At 44.6% G+C, this 16,201-nt stretch overlaps 1 protein-coding gene across 2 annotated transcripts in view; it reads left to right on the top strand.

Annotated features, from left to right (window-relative positions):
- syde2 (synapse defective 1, Rho GTPase, homolog 2 (C. elegans)) overlaps positions 1–16,201 on the top strand; it is a 67,386-nt gene that overhangs the window by 31,893 nt on the left and 19,292 nt on the right. For both annotated transcript variants that reach the window (XM_014123369.3, XM_014123370.3), the window contains exons 3-4: positions 1,018–2,216; positions 8,424–8,550. In XM_014123369.3, the coding sequence (XP_013978844.3) occupies positions 1,018–2,216; positions 8,424–8,550 (1,326 nt within the window). The remainder of the gene's footprint in view (positions 1–1,017; positions 2,217–8,423; positions 8,551–16,201) is intronic.

The following is a 16,201-nucleotide window of genomic DNA, read 5'->3' as shown; positions in this document are numbered from 1 at the left end:
CTGAGGCTGGAGGGTGAGGGCTCTCCTGTACATGTCCTCTCTGTCCACCCCACCTGGTGCTGGCTCGCTGCTGAGGAAGGCCAGATGGATTCGTTTAACCTGACAAACTTCTACTGAAACAAACTAATAGAATAGTTTGGCGCAAGAGGGGTTGTTGTTGTAGAAACAGAGTATGGCTGGATGGATGGATCATGGAAGCAGGCAGAGCCCGCTGAAGGACAGTTCCTTGGGGGAAAGATTCTGAGAAGGAGCTCCCAAATTCAGTCCCACTTCATAGGCTTTCTTTCTACTAGACTCTCATTCTGGCCACAGGCTACTGGTTCAGAGGCTTTCGACTCTCACTCTGGACATAATACTACTGGTTAGGAGCTTCTCTCCAGGCTCTAACATTCCTGAGTGTAATTTAGGCAACTTGTAGATGCATACCATTGAATGGATGTGTTAATAATGGGTTCTCCCTTCAGTAACGTTAGCCCTGAGCCCTGAAGCAGAAGTGTCTAATTCCTTTTTGTGTAACAATTTTCTTCAGAGATCTGGCTCGCTCACACCTTTGCTAATAAGATCTACCGTAATCTAGAATTTACCTAGCATTTCATTTAGTTAACCACATCACAGGAGTTCATTCTTAGCTGACAACTGACCTATTTTTTCAATGGTGAAGTTTGTTATGGTCTGGTCTGGAATGCAAGCTGTTGCTGATGGCGTAAAGCAATTGAATTTAGTCCCATTTTAGTCTCATGTCAACCCCTGTCTAACTGTCAGCCGTGTAAAAACTATGACATATACATAGCTAAATTTAGATGTGTTTAGCCTTCAATAAATCTTCCCAGTGCCCTTCTTTAGTATCTAAAGTTGAGTGTTGTGTCTATCTTAGTGTATTTTCTCTGGTGACCTCTGTGAGTTTCAACATGGTCTCTCTCTCTCTCTCTCTCTCTCTCTCTCTCTCTCTCTCTCTCTCTCTCTCTCTCTCTCTCTCTCTCTCTCTCTGTCTGTCTGTCCTTGTTGTTCCCACTGCAGCAGAAGGCCCTGACCTGGCCATCCCCGGCTTCTCGCCTCCCTCCAGCCCCAACCCTGCTAAGAAGGGAAGCTCCCTCAACTGGTCATTCCCGGACAAGATCAAGTCCCCGCGCACCGTCAGGAAACTCTCCATGAAGATGAAGAAGCTTCCGGAACTCAGCCGCAAGCTCAGCGTCAAAGGGATCCCTAGCAACAACAACAACACCAGCGGTAACGGAGCCAGCGCGAGCAGCCAATCAGAGACAAGGACCCAGTGTCCCAAAACCAATAGTGGGTCAGAACCAGGCTCAGCTCCTCCCAGGTTGTCCCCAGGGGGTGGACAGGGGGCGGCGGCCAGCCGTAATGTGATCTCGAGATATCACTTGGACAGCAGTGTGTCGACGCAGCAAAGTTACAGCAAGAAGAAGAGCAGCGGGACCTCCATGTCGGCTAGCAAGGGGGGCTACCTCAGTGACGGGGACTCCCCAGAACTGGTGGCCAAGTCTGGGAAGCACAGGTCCTCAGAGGGCAAGGGAGGCAAGGGGAAGGAGAAAGAGAAAGACCCAGCCACTGGAGGAGGAGAGAGAACAGGAGCAGGAGGAGTAACAGGAGGAGGTGGCAGCTCCAAGCTGCACGGCACAGAACTAGACATTGACGCATTCCGCCACTACGCCTTCACAGAACAGCCCAAGTGCACCCAGTACATCTCAGGCCTGATGAGCCTGCACTTCTACGGCGCTGAGGACCTCAAGCCGCCACGTGTCGACTCCCGGGACGTCTACTGCGCCATCCAGGTGGACTCAGTCAACAAGGCACGCACTGCCCTGCTCACCTGCCGGACCACCTTCCTAGACATGGACCACACCTTCAACATCGAGCTGGAGAACGCCCAGCACCTGAAGCTAGTGGTGTTCAGCTGGGACCCCACACCCAAGAAGAACCGGGTGTGCTGTCATGGCACTGTGGTGCTACCGGCTCTCTTCAGGGTGACCAGGAGTCATCAGCTGGCCGTGAAGCTGGAGCCACGAGGCCTGATCTACGTGAAGCTGAACCTGATGGAGCAGTGGCAGAACTCCCTGGACGGAGGCTACGATGGGGACCGGGAGCGACAGATGTTTGGGGTGGAGGCCTGGAGGGTGGTGGAGAGGGAGAACTCAGGACTCATGGTGCCCCTGCTCATCGAGAAGTGCATCACGGAGATTGAGAAGAGAGGCTGCCAGGTGAGTTCAGCTCATGAGAGTTCATGTTTAATGTTTGTTTGGCAGATTCATCTCTATGGTGGTAGACTTGTATGAATTTGATGAAATTTCATATTCTTCAAAAATGTGGTTATTGTACTTATACAGTACTAACCATGTGAAAGTTATTAGTTTGGCATGATACTTGAAACTGGCTATTCTAATTAGTTGAGACTCCGCCCAGAAGTAAAATCGTCTGGATGCTGCCCATAGGACATCTATACACCCTGGGGGGGGGGGGCAACCTTCTTGCTTTCTCCGGTCCTCTACACAGCTAGTCTATCAAATGGAGGAGTACAAAGAAAACGAGTAACCTGAGGTAAGGTCTGGCCAATGGCCTGCTGGCAGCCATAGTCCCCTTCTCCTACTGGCCAGACCTTCCCTCAGGTTACTCTGAAGGGGCTGTCTAGCCTAGACACTGAGCATGCCATGGGACTGTCCCTTACTGAGGTTGCTATGGGCCAGTCGGTTTTCTATGTGCTAATGGTTTTAGCCACTGGCCAAGTACATTTATTAGCTGCGTTTTCTTTGTACTCCTCCATTTCTCTCTCCCCCTCTCTCTCTCGCTCGCGCTCTCCCCCCCTCTCTCTTTCTCAATTTCTCTCTCCCTTTCTCTGTTGATTCAAGAGACAAACATAACTCAGAGACTTGGTAGAGTTTGTGTAGGGGAGATGATTATCACTAGATGCAGTTTGGAGCCATCTTTACCTGTGTCCCCCAGGGGCCCCGTTTGAGAGGGGTTAGGGGGATCTACATCAGATTACACAGGAATGTATAGGATGTGTCACAGAGGCATTCAGAGAGAGCCAGACACACAGCATAGCATGTCTTTAGAAATAATGCTGTCTATCCCTAGATGGAGACGACTCTCGTTTCAGTGTCTCCATAACTGCATGGCCTTTGGGGCTGTAAAGCCTTTAAGGCACTAGATGAATGTGGCTGTTCTGAAACAACTGCTGATTGGTGTCCCAGAAGCGAGTTATGTGTGTGGGGTTGCTGTAAGGCGTGTTTTTGTATTTGTAAGAGACAGATGCCCTTTCAGAAAGTGTATCTGTCTGCTATAGTCCCATGTGGCTCAGTTGGTAGAGCATGAGGCTTGCAACGCCAGGGTTGTGGGTTTGATTCCCATGGGTGACCAGAATGGAGAAAGGAGAGAATGAAAGTATGAAATGAATGCACTCGTTGCTCTGTGTAAGAGTGCCTGCTAAGTGATGAAAATGACATATATTGAGACAAATAATTATCTGATAACAGCTCCACTCGTTCTATTATCTTTAGTAAAAAGTCAGTGAATTTTAGTGCATTGTTTTCCTAGAAGGGGGTCAGACGTTTGTGAATGGTGCAGGTGCATCCATCTTTTTGCTACCTGTCAAGATCACCTATTCCCATCCCTACTGATTGGCTTAGTTAGGGGTCCAACAAGCCTGTGTGTGTGTGTGTGTGGCTGGGTGTGTGGGTGGGTGGGTGTGCATGGGTGCCTGCCTGCCTGTCCTCATGCTCGCTCATTCAGGAAGTCTCTGACTCACCACGGGAAACCATTCTGTTGTTTTTAATTAAGGCGAGGACAGACCATTGTTTCCTATTGGTGTGTGTGTGTTGCTCAGCAGCAGCAGATAAGGCCAAGGCCTCTTCACCATCAGCTGTCACACTACTGCCTGTCTGTGTGCTCTCTGCTCTCTCCTCTCAGAGCTGCTACTCACCCTAAACTAAAAAAAGAGCTTTTTCTCAATAGGCTTGTTGTTCATTGTGCCCAGTGACTTCTGTTTACTCTTGCACTAAGCTAAATCCCTCCCTAATCTGCCCATTTTTTACCCTCTCGTGTGAGTGAGTGGGGTTTAGAAATGCTAGACAGAACAGAGAGCTCTCAGTCACAAACAGTGTGGCTAGTGGCCTGTGTAGACATTAGTGGCCGTAGTCTGGAGGCCTGTTAAAAGTCATAGATATCCAGCTATGTACCGAGCTAGGGGCTGGAGCCTGGAGACCTGTAAACACCAAAGATATCCAGCTATGTACCAAGCTAGGGGCTGGAGCCTGGAGACCTGTAAACACCAAAGATATCCAGCTATGTACCAAGCTAGGGGCTGGAGCCTGGAGACCTGTAAACACCAAAGATATCCAGCTATGTACCGAGCTAGGGGCTGGAGCCTGGAGACCTGTAAACACCAAAGATATCCAGCTATGTACCAAGCTAGGGGCTGGAGCCTGGAGACCTGTAAACACCAAAGATATCCAGCTATGTACCAAGCTAGGGGCTGGAGCCTGGAGACCTGTAAACACCAAAGATATCCAGCTATGTACCGAGCTAGGGGCTGGAGCCTGGAGACCTGTAAACACCAAAGATATCCAGCTATGTACCAAGCTAGGGGCTGGAGCCTGGAGACCTGTAAACACCAAAGATATCCAGCTATGTACCAAGCTAGGGGCTGGAGCCTGGAGACCTGTAAACACCAAAGATATCCAGCTATGTACCAAGCTAGGGGCTGGAGCCTGGAGACCTGTAAACACCAAAGATATCCAGCTATGTACCAAGCTAGGGGCTGGAGCCTGGAGACCTGTAAACACCATAGATATCCAGCTATGTACCAAGCTAGGGGCTGGAGCCTGGAGACCTGTAAACACCAAAGATATCCAGCTATGTACCAAGCTAGGGGCTGGAGCCAGGAGACCTGTAAACACCAAAGATATCCAGCTATGTACCAAGCTAGGGGCTGGAGCCTGGAGACCTGTAAACACCAAAGATATCCAGCTATGTACCGAGCTAGGGGCTGGAGTCAGGAGGCATGTAAAAACCATAGATATCCAGCTATGTACCGAGCTAGGGGCTGGAGTCAGGAGGCATGTAAAAACCATAGATATCCAGCTATGTACCAAGCTAGGGGCTGGAGTCAGGAGGCATGTAAAAACCATAGATATCCAGCTATGTACCAAGCTAGGGGCTGGAGTCAGGAGGCATGTAAAAACCATAGATATCCAGCTATGTACCAAGCTAGGGGCTGGAGTCAGGAGGCATGTAAAAACCATAGATATCCAGCTATGTACCAAGCTAGGGGCTGGAGTCAGGAGGCATGTAAAAACCATAGATATCCAGCTATGTACCAAGCTAGGGGCTGGAGTCAGGAGGCATGTAAAAACCATAGATATCCAGCTATGTACCAAGCTAGGGGCTGGAGTCAGGAGGCATGTAAAAACCATAGATATCCAGCTATGTACCAAGCTAGGGGCTGGAGTCAGGAGGCATGTAAAAACCATAGATATCCAGCTATGTACCAAGCTAGGGGCTGGAGTCAGGAGGCATGTAAAAACCATAGATATCCAGCTATGTACCAAGCTAGGGGCTGGAGTCAGGAGGCATGTAAAAACCATAGATATCCAGCTATGTACCAAGCTAGGGGCTGGAGTCAGGAGGCATGTAAAAACCATAGATATCCAGCTATGTACCGAGCTAGGGGCTGGAGTCAGGAGGCATGTAAAAACCATAGATATCCAGCTATGTACCAAGCTAGGGGCTGGAGTCAGGAGGCATGTAAAAACCATAGATATCCAGCAACAGTGCCTTCAGAAAGTATTCATGCCCCTTGGCTTATTCCACATTATGTTGTTTTACAGGCTGAATTCAAAATTGATTAAATATATATTTTTTGGCACCCATCTACACACAATACCCCATAATGACAAAGTGAAAACATTTTTGTAGAAATGTTTGCACATTTATTGAAATAAAATACATACATATCTAATTTACATACAGTACCACTCAAAAGTTTGGACACACTTTCTCATAAAAAGGGTTTTTCTTTATTTTTCCTATTTTAATTTTTTACTATATTGTAGAACAGTGCCAAACAGTTCATAACAGTGTAATTAAGTGTATATTGTGATCGGCCAGTACACACACGGTCCGTGTTCCCATGGTGGTTTCACTGGTCATGTAACTACTCTGTTGCTACTCTAAGAGGTTGTTTACAGTGTGTGACTGCCATGGTTTGAACTGACAGCTAGCTCCTTGCTAGTCATTAGTGCTGAGCGATTAACTGGCATTTCAGTTTTCTAACAACTAATTGACAGACATCGGTTCAATTATTTGAATTCAATTTTGTAAAAAGAAATTCTGTCAGCTCAATGCACACGTTGTGCAGTTTCTGTAGAGATAAATCAGATCATGCCCGAAGTGTGTGATGTAGTAGGGAGTTGTAGTTTCCAACAGGCCAATATTCTACATAGTTTAGCGCAGAAATAATGTTAATTAACTACAAAGACCATAATCCATTGCACGCCTACTAGTCCGATCTGTTTCTTTTACACCTGTTTTGTAAAAGAGACAGAAGAATGCGCCATAGCACGATTTGAGAGGGATGAAATACATGATCTAAGCCAAGGTTTCTCAAACTCAGTCAAATGTTTATTTATATTTTACGCTTTTAAGGGAATAGTGCCAGATTGTGGCAATTGTACCCTTTTTATACTCATCCAGAGTCAGATGGATACAATTTTTATTTGAATTGCCAAAATCTCATACTATCCCTTTAAGATCAGAGTGACAAGTTACAACATATATTTGTAGCAAACATAGCAAGCAGTGGTGTGAATGAGAGTGAGAAATGAATGAGAATCATATCTACAGTGCAGTGGTGCACATCAGTTATATTTCAGGTGTTGTCAACCTCATATCATTGTTATGCATTTTGGAGTAGAATGTCTTTTTAAAAGTCACCAGAAGTGCCTCCCTCCGCCCGTCCACTATCTCCCACCGCTGCTGAAAATCCTAGGGGAAACACTGTTGTATATAGATAATGGTATAACCCTCGGTGTATGACTCATGTTAGAGGGTCTGCACTCTGCATTTGGGACGGTAAGTATTTAACCTAGTCATGTGAGTGATTTTAGCAGGTTTTGTCTTTGTGTTTGACCTAGTTGTGTGTTTTTGCAGTTTTTTTGTTTGCCTGTATTTGACCTGTGTGTGTTTCTGCAGGTTGTGTGTATTTAACCTGGTTGTGTGTATTTCTGCAGGTTGTGTGTATTTAACCTGGTTGTGTGTGTTTCTGCAGGTTGTATGTATTTAACCTGGTTGTGTGTGTTTCTGCAGGTTGTGTGTATTTAACCTGGTTGTGTGTGTTTCTGCAGGTTGTGTGTATTTAACCTGGTTGTGTGTGTTTCTGCAGGTTGTGTGTATTTAACCTGGTTGTGTGTGTTTCTGCAGGTTGTGTGTATTTAACCTGGTTGTGTGTGTTTCTGCAGGTTGTATGTATTTAACCTGGTTGTGTGTGTTTCTGCAGGTTGTGTGTATTTAACCTGGTTGTGTGTGTTTCTGCAGGTTGTGTGTATTTAACCTGGTTGTGTGTGTTTCTGCAGGTTGTGTGTATTTAACCTGGTTGTGTGTGTTTCTGCAGGTTGTATGTATTTAACCTGGTTGTGTGTGTTTCTGCAGGTTGTGTGTATTTAACCTGGTTGTGTGTGTTTCTGCAGGTTGTATGTATTTAACCTGGTTGTGTGTGTTTCTGCAGGTTGTTTGTATTTAACCTGGTTGTGTGTGTTTCTGCAGGTTGTATGTATTTAACCTGGTTGTGTGTGTTTCTGCAGGTTGTATGTATTTAACCTGGTTGTGTGTGTTTCTGCAGGTTGTGTGTATTTAACCTGGTTGTGTGTGTTTCTGCAGGTTGTGTGTATTTAACCTGGTTGTGTGTGTTTCTGCAGGTTGTATGTATTTAACCTGGTTATGTGTGTTTCTGCAGGTTGTGTGTATTTAACCTGGTTGTGTGTGTTTCTGCAGGTTGTGTGTATTTAACCTGGTTGTGTGTGTTTCTGCAGGTTGTTTGTATTTAACCTGGTTGTGTGTGTTTCTGCAGGTTGTATGTATTTAACCTGGTTGTGTGTGTTTCTGCAGGTTGTGTGTATTTAACCTGGTTGTGTGTGTTTCTGCAGGTTGTGTGTATTTAACTTGGTTGTGTGTGTTTCTGCAGGTTGTATGTATTTAACCTGGTTGTGTGTGTTTCTGCAGGTTGTGTGTATTTAACCTGGTTGTGTGTGTTTCTGCAGGTTGTATGTATTTAACCTGGTTGTGTGTGTGTTTCTGCAGGTTGTGTGTATTTAACCTGGTTGTGTGTGTTTCTGCAGGTTGTATGTATTTAACCTGGTTGTGTGTGTTTCTGCAGGTTGTGTGTATTTAACCTGGTTGTGTATGTGTTTTTGCAGGTTGTGGGCCTCTACCGTCTGTGTGGTTCAGCGGCAGTAAAGAAGGAGCTTCGGGAGGCCTTTGAAAGGGACAGCCTGGGTGTGGAGCTCTGTGAAAACACCTACCCTGACATCAACGTCATCACAGGTAACATTACACCTCTGTCCTGTAACACCTATTACAACTATTTCTGTGTGTGACATGTACAGTGCCTTCAGAAAGTATTTACACTCCTTGACTTTTTCCACATTTTGTTGTGTTACGGTCTGAATTAAAATGGATTCAATGTAGATGTGTTTATCACTGGCCTACACACAATGCCCCATAATGTCAAAGTGGAATTTTGTTGTTGTTGATATTTTTTACAAATTAAGAAAACATTTCAATATTAAATATTAAAAGTCAATAAGTATTCAACCCCTTTGTTATAGCAAGCCTAAATAAGATAATGAGTAGAAATGTGCTTAAAAAGTCCCATAATAACTGACTCACTGTGTGCAATACATGATTTTTGAGAGACTACCTCATCTCTGTACCCCACACATGCTATTATCTGTAAGGTTCCTCAGTCGAGCAGGGAATTTCAAACACATGATTAACCACAAAGACCAGGGAGGTTTTTCAAAAAATAAAAAAGCAGACATTGAATATCCCTTTGAGCATGGTGAAGTTATTAATTACACTTTGGATGGTGTATCAATACACCCTGTCACTACAAAGATACAGGTGTCCTTCCTAGCTCAGTTGCCAGAGAGGATGGAAACTGCTCAGGGATTTCACCATGAGGTCAATGGGGACTTTAAAACAGTTGCATGGCTGTGATAGGAGAAGACAGTTTAATGGCTGTGATAGGAGAAGACTGAGGATGGATCAACAACATTGTAGTTACTCCACAATACTAACCTAAATGACAGAGTGAAAAGAAATAAGCCTGTACAGAATAAAAAATATTTCAAAACATGCATCATGTTTGCAACAAGGCACTAAATAAATACTGCAAAAAATGTGGCAAAGCAATACACTTTTTGTCCTGAATACAAAGTCTTATGTTTGGGCAAATCCAAATTCAATACAACACATTACTGAGTACCACTTTCTATATTTTCATGCATTTTGGTGGATGCATCATATTATGGGTGTGCTTGTAATCGATAAGGCGTTTTTCAAGATAGAAAAGAATGGAGCTAAGCACAGCAAAAATCCTAGAGGAAAACCTGGTCCAGTCTGCTTTCCACCAGACACTGGGAGATGAATTCACCTTTCAGCAGAACAATAACCTAAAACAGAGTTGCTTACCAAGAAGACAGTGAATGTTCCTGAGTGGCCGAGTTACAGTTTTGATTTAAATCTGCTTGAAAATCTATTGCAGGACCTGAAAATTGTTGACTAGCAATGATCAACAACCAATTTGACAGAGCTTGAAGAATTTTGAAAATAATAATGGCCAAATGTTGTACAATCCAGGTGTGGTAAACTCTTAATCGCTGGTAAGATGTAGTCGCTGCTGAAGGTGATTCTAACATGTATTGACTCAGGGGGTTGAATACTTATCTAATCAAAATATAGTAGTTTTATTTTTCATATATTTTTTTACAAATGTTATAATTTTTCTTCCACTTTGACATTACAGAGTATTTTGTGTAGATCGTTGACCAAAAACGACAATTCAATCCATTTTAATCCCACTTTGTAACAAAACAAAATGTGGAAAAAGTCAAGGGGTGTGAATACTCTCTGAGGGCACTGTACACACGTCACACGTGTCTGTGCATGTGTGTGTGCATTTGCATGTACGTGTGTGTACGTGTGTGTGTGTATATGTGTGTGTGTGTGTACGTGTGTGTGCATGCATGCTTACTTGCATGTCTTTGTTTGTTGTAAAGCATTCCAGTCAGCATACCACCAGCATGTGAGTGTGTCTGAGAGGAGCGCCCTCACATCAGCCAGCCAACCATCCAGACCAACATGCATTTAGGTCATTCCTTCATTTCTCTTCCCCAGGTTTAGACATGCCACTCGCTCTGACCACCCCCGCTCTGACACACACACACGCACACACACACGCACGCACACACACACACATACACACATACACACGCACACACGCACACACACACACACACACACACACACAGACCCTGAACATAACTCACACACTGAGGGTTACCATTATTTACACATAAAGAAATAGAGGACAATAACCCAGTTTCACTCTGCTTGAAGTAATGTAATTCCTCACTGGTTTCTATCATTATCAATGACAAACTAGGACTAAACTGTTCTGCTTGGACATGTTGGGACTGGAGTGAATGTCCAATATTCCCCTTCGCTGCAGCCTGCAGAAGGATGTTAGCCTAATCAGAATAGCTAAACAACACCAATGATCTGTTAACTTCCAGAGTATGTCTGCCATGTCACCTGTCAACCAATGAATACAGATTCCGGGAATAGACAGGGGAGGGGCAACAGTTAAGAGAAAAATAATAAATAAAAAGTCTTGCTCACGGATTATTATTTTCTTCCCACCGAAAAAGAGGAAGACCATGGAAGCCCCTTGGCATTGTGGGTGCTGCTGTTGGTTTTGGAAAGAGGCCCATATAGGCGTCCTCGTATCATGCCTGCTTTGATCCAAATGCATTAGCATGGCAGGGCAAAGAACACAGTTAACAGTTGAGCGGGTTAGAAAAAAAGGGCCAGCACCAGTGTGGATTGTTGGTTTTTGCTTGCTGTCTAAATTTACTCTGCCGAGCGTGTGGCTGTTGCAGATGGGCTGAGGGAGGGAGAGAGAGAGCGAGGGGGAAGGGTGGCTGGGCTGAGAGCAGTGATAGATAGAGGGGGGTGGGGTATGGGGGTTGGTGGTTTGAGTGTAGTCAGGTCAGCCAGAGAGAGAGAGACAGAGAGACTAGCTAATGAGCAGGCCAAATGGATGAGCTAAGAGGAGGCGGCGAGGTCTGGGTTGTCACCCGGCTAATTTAAAAGGTAGAGGTATTGAAAGGGATTACCCCGTGTCAAAGTTCAATCCAAAGCTTGCAAAACATGTGAACTGCCTAGCCTTACTTTGTTTCAAACCATGATCCCAGACAAAGGAAACAACTCATCATGATTGTCATGCTCTGAATAGAGAATAGTTATTGTAACATACATGAACTGAATGTAGCCAATGGTTCTTTTTGTCTCAGGCAGCGGAATTTCTGGGTTCGATTTTTTTCTTGCGATACAGTATTTTTACGTACAGACTTTTTTGGTATTAACATTAAAAGGTGACTTGTCAGTACATTCAGAAGTTGTATGTAGGTTAACATGGATGACAACAGGAGTCTAGTTGGTGTAGGTCTCTACTGTAATTGAATCAGTGTTGACAGCTGGGATGTGACTTAAATCAAGAAGGGTGGTGGAGGGGGGCAGGAGCTCTCTCTCTTTAGCCCCCTTTGACTCAGAGACATTCCTCCAGGGCTGGGAGGGCTTTGGCAGGACCCAGTGTCCACAGACCCGCCCCCAAGCCCCTTCAGTCAGGAGCACAGATGGAAGGACAAGCTGCTCATTTTAGTTTTAGTCACGGTGGTGTGCTTCGGTCACAGGCCAGGCATTACTTCAGACTTCTCTGGTTCTGATCTCAGAGAACGCCATGCTTTACACAAGGAGGCTTTTGAAAGGCCGACTAGGCCATTTTTAAGTTATTATTGAAATATAATATATTTGTAGTCTATGTAACACAGCAATGAGACTGTACGAGGATCATTGTAGATGTAACTGATGTTGTTGCTCCACCTGGTAGCTAATGCATGGCTTGTTATCTGAGAATCCCATCTATCAACCTTTTTCTTGGCAGGAAGCCAACACAGCAAGAAGCCTCAGTGACGCGTTCTAAATTAAACAGAGCAAGGGTTGATGGTGAATCAGTGTAATTTCCCTCCTCTCAGTGAAAGGGAAGATAGTGGTTTGGGCTTAGTTAGAGTCTGTGCGTGTGATGAGTTGCTAGTTGCTCCGACAAAGGTCATCACAAACCGAAAGCTTAGAAAAACCTGAAATTGCATCTGATTTAAGAGACTCCCTTTGTTAACAAGGATAAAGAGTCTAGTTTGTAGCCCAGCTAGCTGCCCTTCCAGTCCTCCAGTCCAGCCCTCCCCATGCAGTGAATACATGGAAAGTCATTAATAGTGCTCCCTTTGATGCAGAACACACAGATGGTATTTGGTTAAGTGGAGGCATGGTGGCTTAGCTGAATTCTAGGCCGACCAGGAGGCAGGGAGGGCCCGTCATACAAACACCTACAGTCCTTGTCCAGTGGGTGGGTGTCAGAGAGAGAAGCGGGCAGGGCAAGGCAAGGCACCGCCCCCTGTCCTCTACAGCCCCTCTGACTCTCTCTCTACTGGTCTGGGAGTGTGAGGAGAAGGCAGGTGTTAGAAGGGGAGAACAAGCCCCTATTTGTTTCTTTAGGGCGGCATCGACCGACGGCAGCAGTGACCTGTAGTTTGTTTGAAAAGGGTGTTGGACCATTTCCGTATGGGTCTTGTAGTGTTTCTTGTAGATATTCTGCAAAAGTCTACAATTTCAGTTGTGAGAAACCGTATGTATAAGATTTGCCCGTCAATGACTAAACTTTGGACCAAAAACACAACACATTTCTCTAGCAACTCAAAGCTCATTTCTGCCACCAATAACCCCTACAGGAAAATCCCAAAACACCTTCCCTGAAAAACACAAAGCACCTTCCCTGAAAAAGCACAAACACCTTCCCTGAAAAAACACAAACACCTTCCCTGAAAAACACAAACACCTTCCCTGAACAACACAAACACCTTCCCTGAAAAACACAAACACCTTCCCTGAACAACACAAACACCTTCCCTGAAAAACACAAACACCTTCCCTGAAAAACACAAACACCTTCCCTGAACAACACAAACACCTTCCCTGAAAAACACAAACACCTTCCCTGAAAAACACAAACACCTTCCCTGAAAAACACAAACACCTTCCCTGAAAAACACAAACACCTTCCCTGAAAAACACAAACACCTTCCCTGAAAAACACAAACACCTTCCCTGAAAAACACAAACACCTTCCCTGAACAACACAAACACCTTCCCTGAAAAACACAAACACCTTCCCTGAACAACACAAACACCTTCCCTGAAAAACACAAACACCTTCCCTGAAAAACACAAACACCTTCCCTGAAAAACACAAACACCTTCCCTGAAAAACACAAACACCTTCCCTGAAAAACACAAACACCTTCCCTGAACAACACAAACACCTTCCCTGAAAAACACAAACACCTTCCCTGAAAAACACAAACACCTTCCCTGAAAAACACAAACACCTTCCCTGAAAAACACAAACACCTTCCCTGAAAAACACAAACACCTTCCCTGAAAAACACAAACACCTTCCCTGAACAACAACATTCCTCGTCTCCATGATGTGTTTGTTGCCTAACACATCACAGGCTGTGAAAATAAAGGTAACACCTGCAGAGGAAGGCCACCTGTTCCAAACTGAGCTTGACCTTGCCTGGTGTGTGTTATTGTGTGTGTGCGTGTGTGTGTGTCAAGCCCCAACAGGGGTTAAGGTACTCCAACGGCAGAGTAAACACAGAGCTGTGTCATAGCAGGCTAATCATTTACCCCACACATAATGGCTGCATTCTCTCTGCCTGAGTCACTACACACGCACGCACGCACGCACGCACGCACACACACACACACACACACACACACACACACACACACACACACACACACACACACACACACACACACACACACACACACACACACAAACAGGGGGACCAGTGTTTATATCAAAACTACTGCAGAAGGGAACATAGAATATTGGTGTGTATTGAGTTATAGGTGTGTTGTGTTCACACAGAGGTCATTAAGGTGGTGGAAGTGAGAACCTATAAGCGTTATTTGTGCTCAGTAGTAAAAGAAAAAGGTTATTTTCATTGTCACATTGCATTTCAATGTGACAATACACTATGTTAGTTGGGGATGGAATAACTAGATTAAACTGAAGTTGATGAATCTATTTGTTTTTGTGAGGACTGATAGAACACTGTGTTTTGGTTTTGCTGGAGGATGTTCACAAACACTGCTTCTATCTGTCTGGGAAATCAGTATGTCTAAGGAAGTATCCAGAGAGCTACGAAGTAAAACCGTGTTACATTTATCTCTCCTTTATCTGTACTTATCTAACACTGCACATGCTGAACATCTCTTTGATACCTGGTACCTCTGAGTCAAATGGGGGAAAAATCATGAATGAAAAAGCAAACAACATTGTAGCTGTTTGTCAAATGTTTCAAAAGATCAATGGTAAACCAGGTAGAGTCTCTGCCCAGACTGTTGTTAAAGAGGGCTGGCTGGCTGGCTGGCTGGCTGGCTGGCTGGCTGACTGACTGACTGGCTGGCTGGCTGGCTGGCTGGCTGGCTGGCTGGAGTGCTATCTATCGCCAGGCTCCCTGAATAAAAATGTCCTTTTCATACCTGCTGTTTTCATCTAGGCATGCAGTCCTCCAGTCTGAACACAGACCTGTCATCATTGTAGATCTATCTAAGAGAGAGAGGGAGAAAGGGGAAGAATGGGGGGGAGAGAGAGAGAGAGAGAGAGAAGAGAGAATTCACAAAATGTGACAAACACCAAATTGAGACTGGATGCAGAATTCTGCAAAAATATCCTCTGTATACAATTTAAAGCTCCAAATAATGCATGCAGAGCAGAATTAGGCCGATACCCGCTAATTATCAAAATCCTGAAAAGAGACATTACATTTCTACAACCACCTAAAAGGAAGCGATTCCCAAACCTTCCATAACAAAGCCATTACCTACAGAGAGATGAACCTGGAGATGAGTCCCCTAAGTATGCTGATCCTGGGGCTCTGTTCACAAACACAAACAGACCCCACAGAGCCCCAGGACAGCAACACAATTAGACCCAACCAAATCATGAGAAAACAAAAAGATAATTACTTGACACATTGGAAAGAATTAACAAAACGACAGAGCAAACTAGAATGCTATTTGGCCCTAAACACAGAGTACACAGTGGCAGAACACCTGACCACTGTGACTGTGTGTAACGGTCGTCGTAGGAAGTGGACCAAAATGCAGCGGGTACGTGAATGCTCATATTTATTTTATTACAAACACCACACAAAAACAACAAAACAAAAAAAATTAACGACAGCTAACAGTTCTGCAGGCTAAACATAGCAGTGCACGAATACAACATCCCACAAAAGGACAGGTAAAACAGGGCTACCTAAGTATGACTCTCAATCAGCAACAACGATGTACAGCTATTCCTGATTGAGAGCCATACCAGGCCAACACAAAGAAATACACAACATAGAAAACCATAGAAATACAAAACAAGAACATACCCAAAAACCCCGGAACACATAAATCAAATACCCCCTGCCAGCTATGTGGTGTAGGAATGCACAAACGGCAGACTGTCCTCTGCACTGCTATGTTGAGGCATGTTGGGTCTTGAGTACAGTTATGGAGGGGGCCCAAATTCTGACTCCTGATGTGAAAAACAGACCTGAGTTAGGGACAGAGGAAGGGAAAGAAACGGTCACACCCCTGAGTTTTATGTACTGTAGGTCAGGAGCGATATAGGAGGAAAATCCTTTCTGACACAGCAACAACTTTAAAGAGCATACAGTATGTATACATCTTTAACATAGGGTCCTACTATATATATTTTCTTTAGATTCGTTTTGTAATCAGTCTTACCACTAGACTGTAACTGTATACTATGCTCTTGCCAGTGTGTTTGAAG

The sequence above is a fragment of the Salmo salar genome, chromosome 10 (genome assembly GCF_965601325.2).
Source record: "Salmo salar chromosome 10, fSalSal1, whole genome shotgun sequence".
Lineage (NCBI taxonomy): Eukaryota > Metazoa > Chordata > Actinopteri > Salmoniformes > Salmonidae > Salmo > Salmo salar.
The sequence above is the reverse complement of the archived record's forward strand: the minus strand, read 5'-3'. Positions and strand labels throughout refer to the sequence as shown.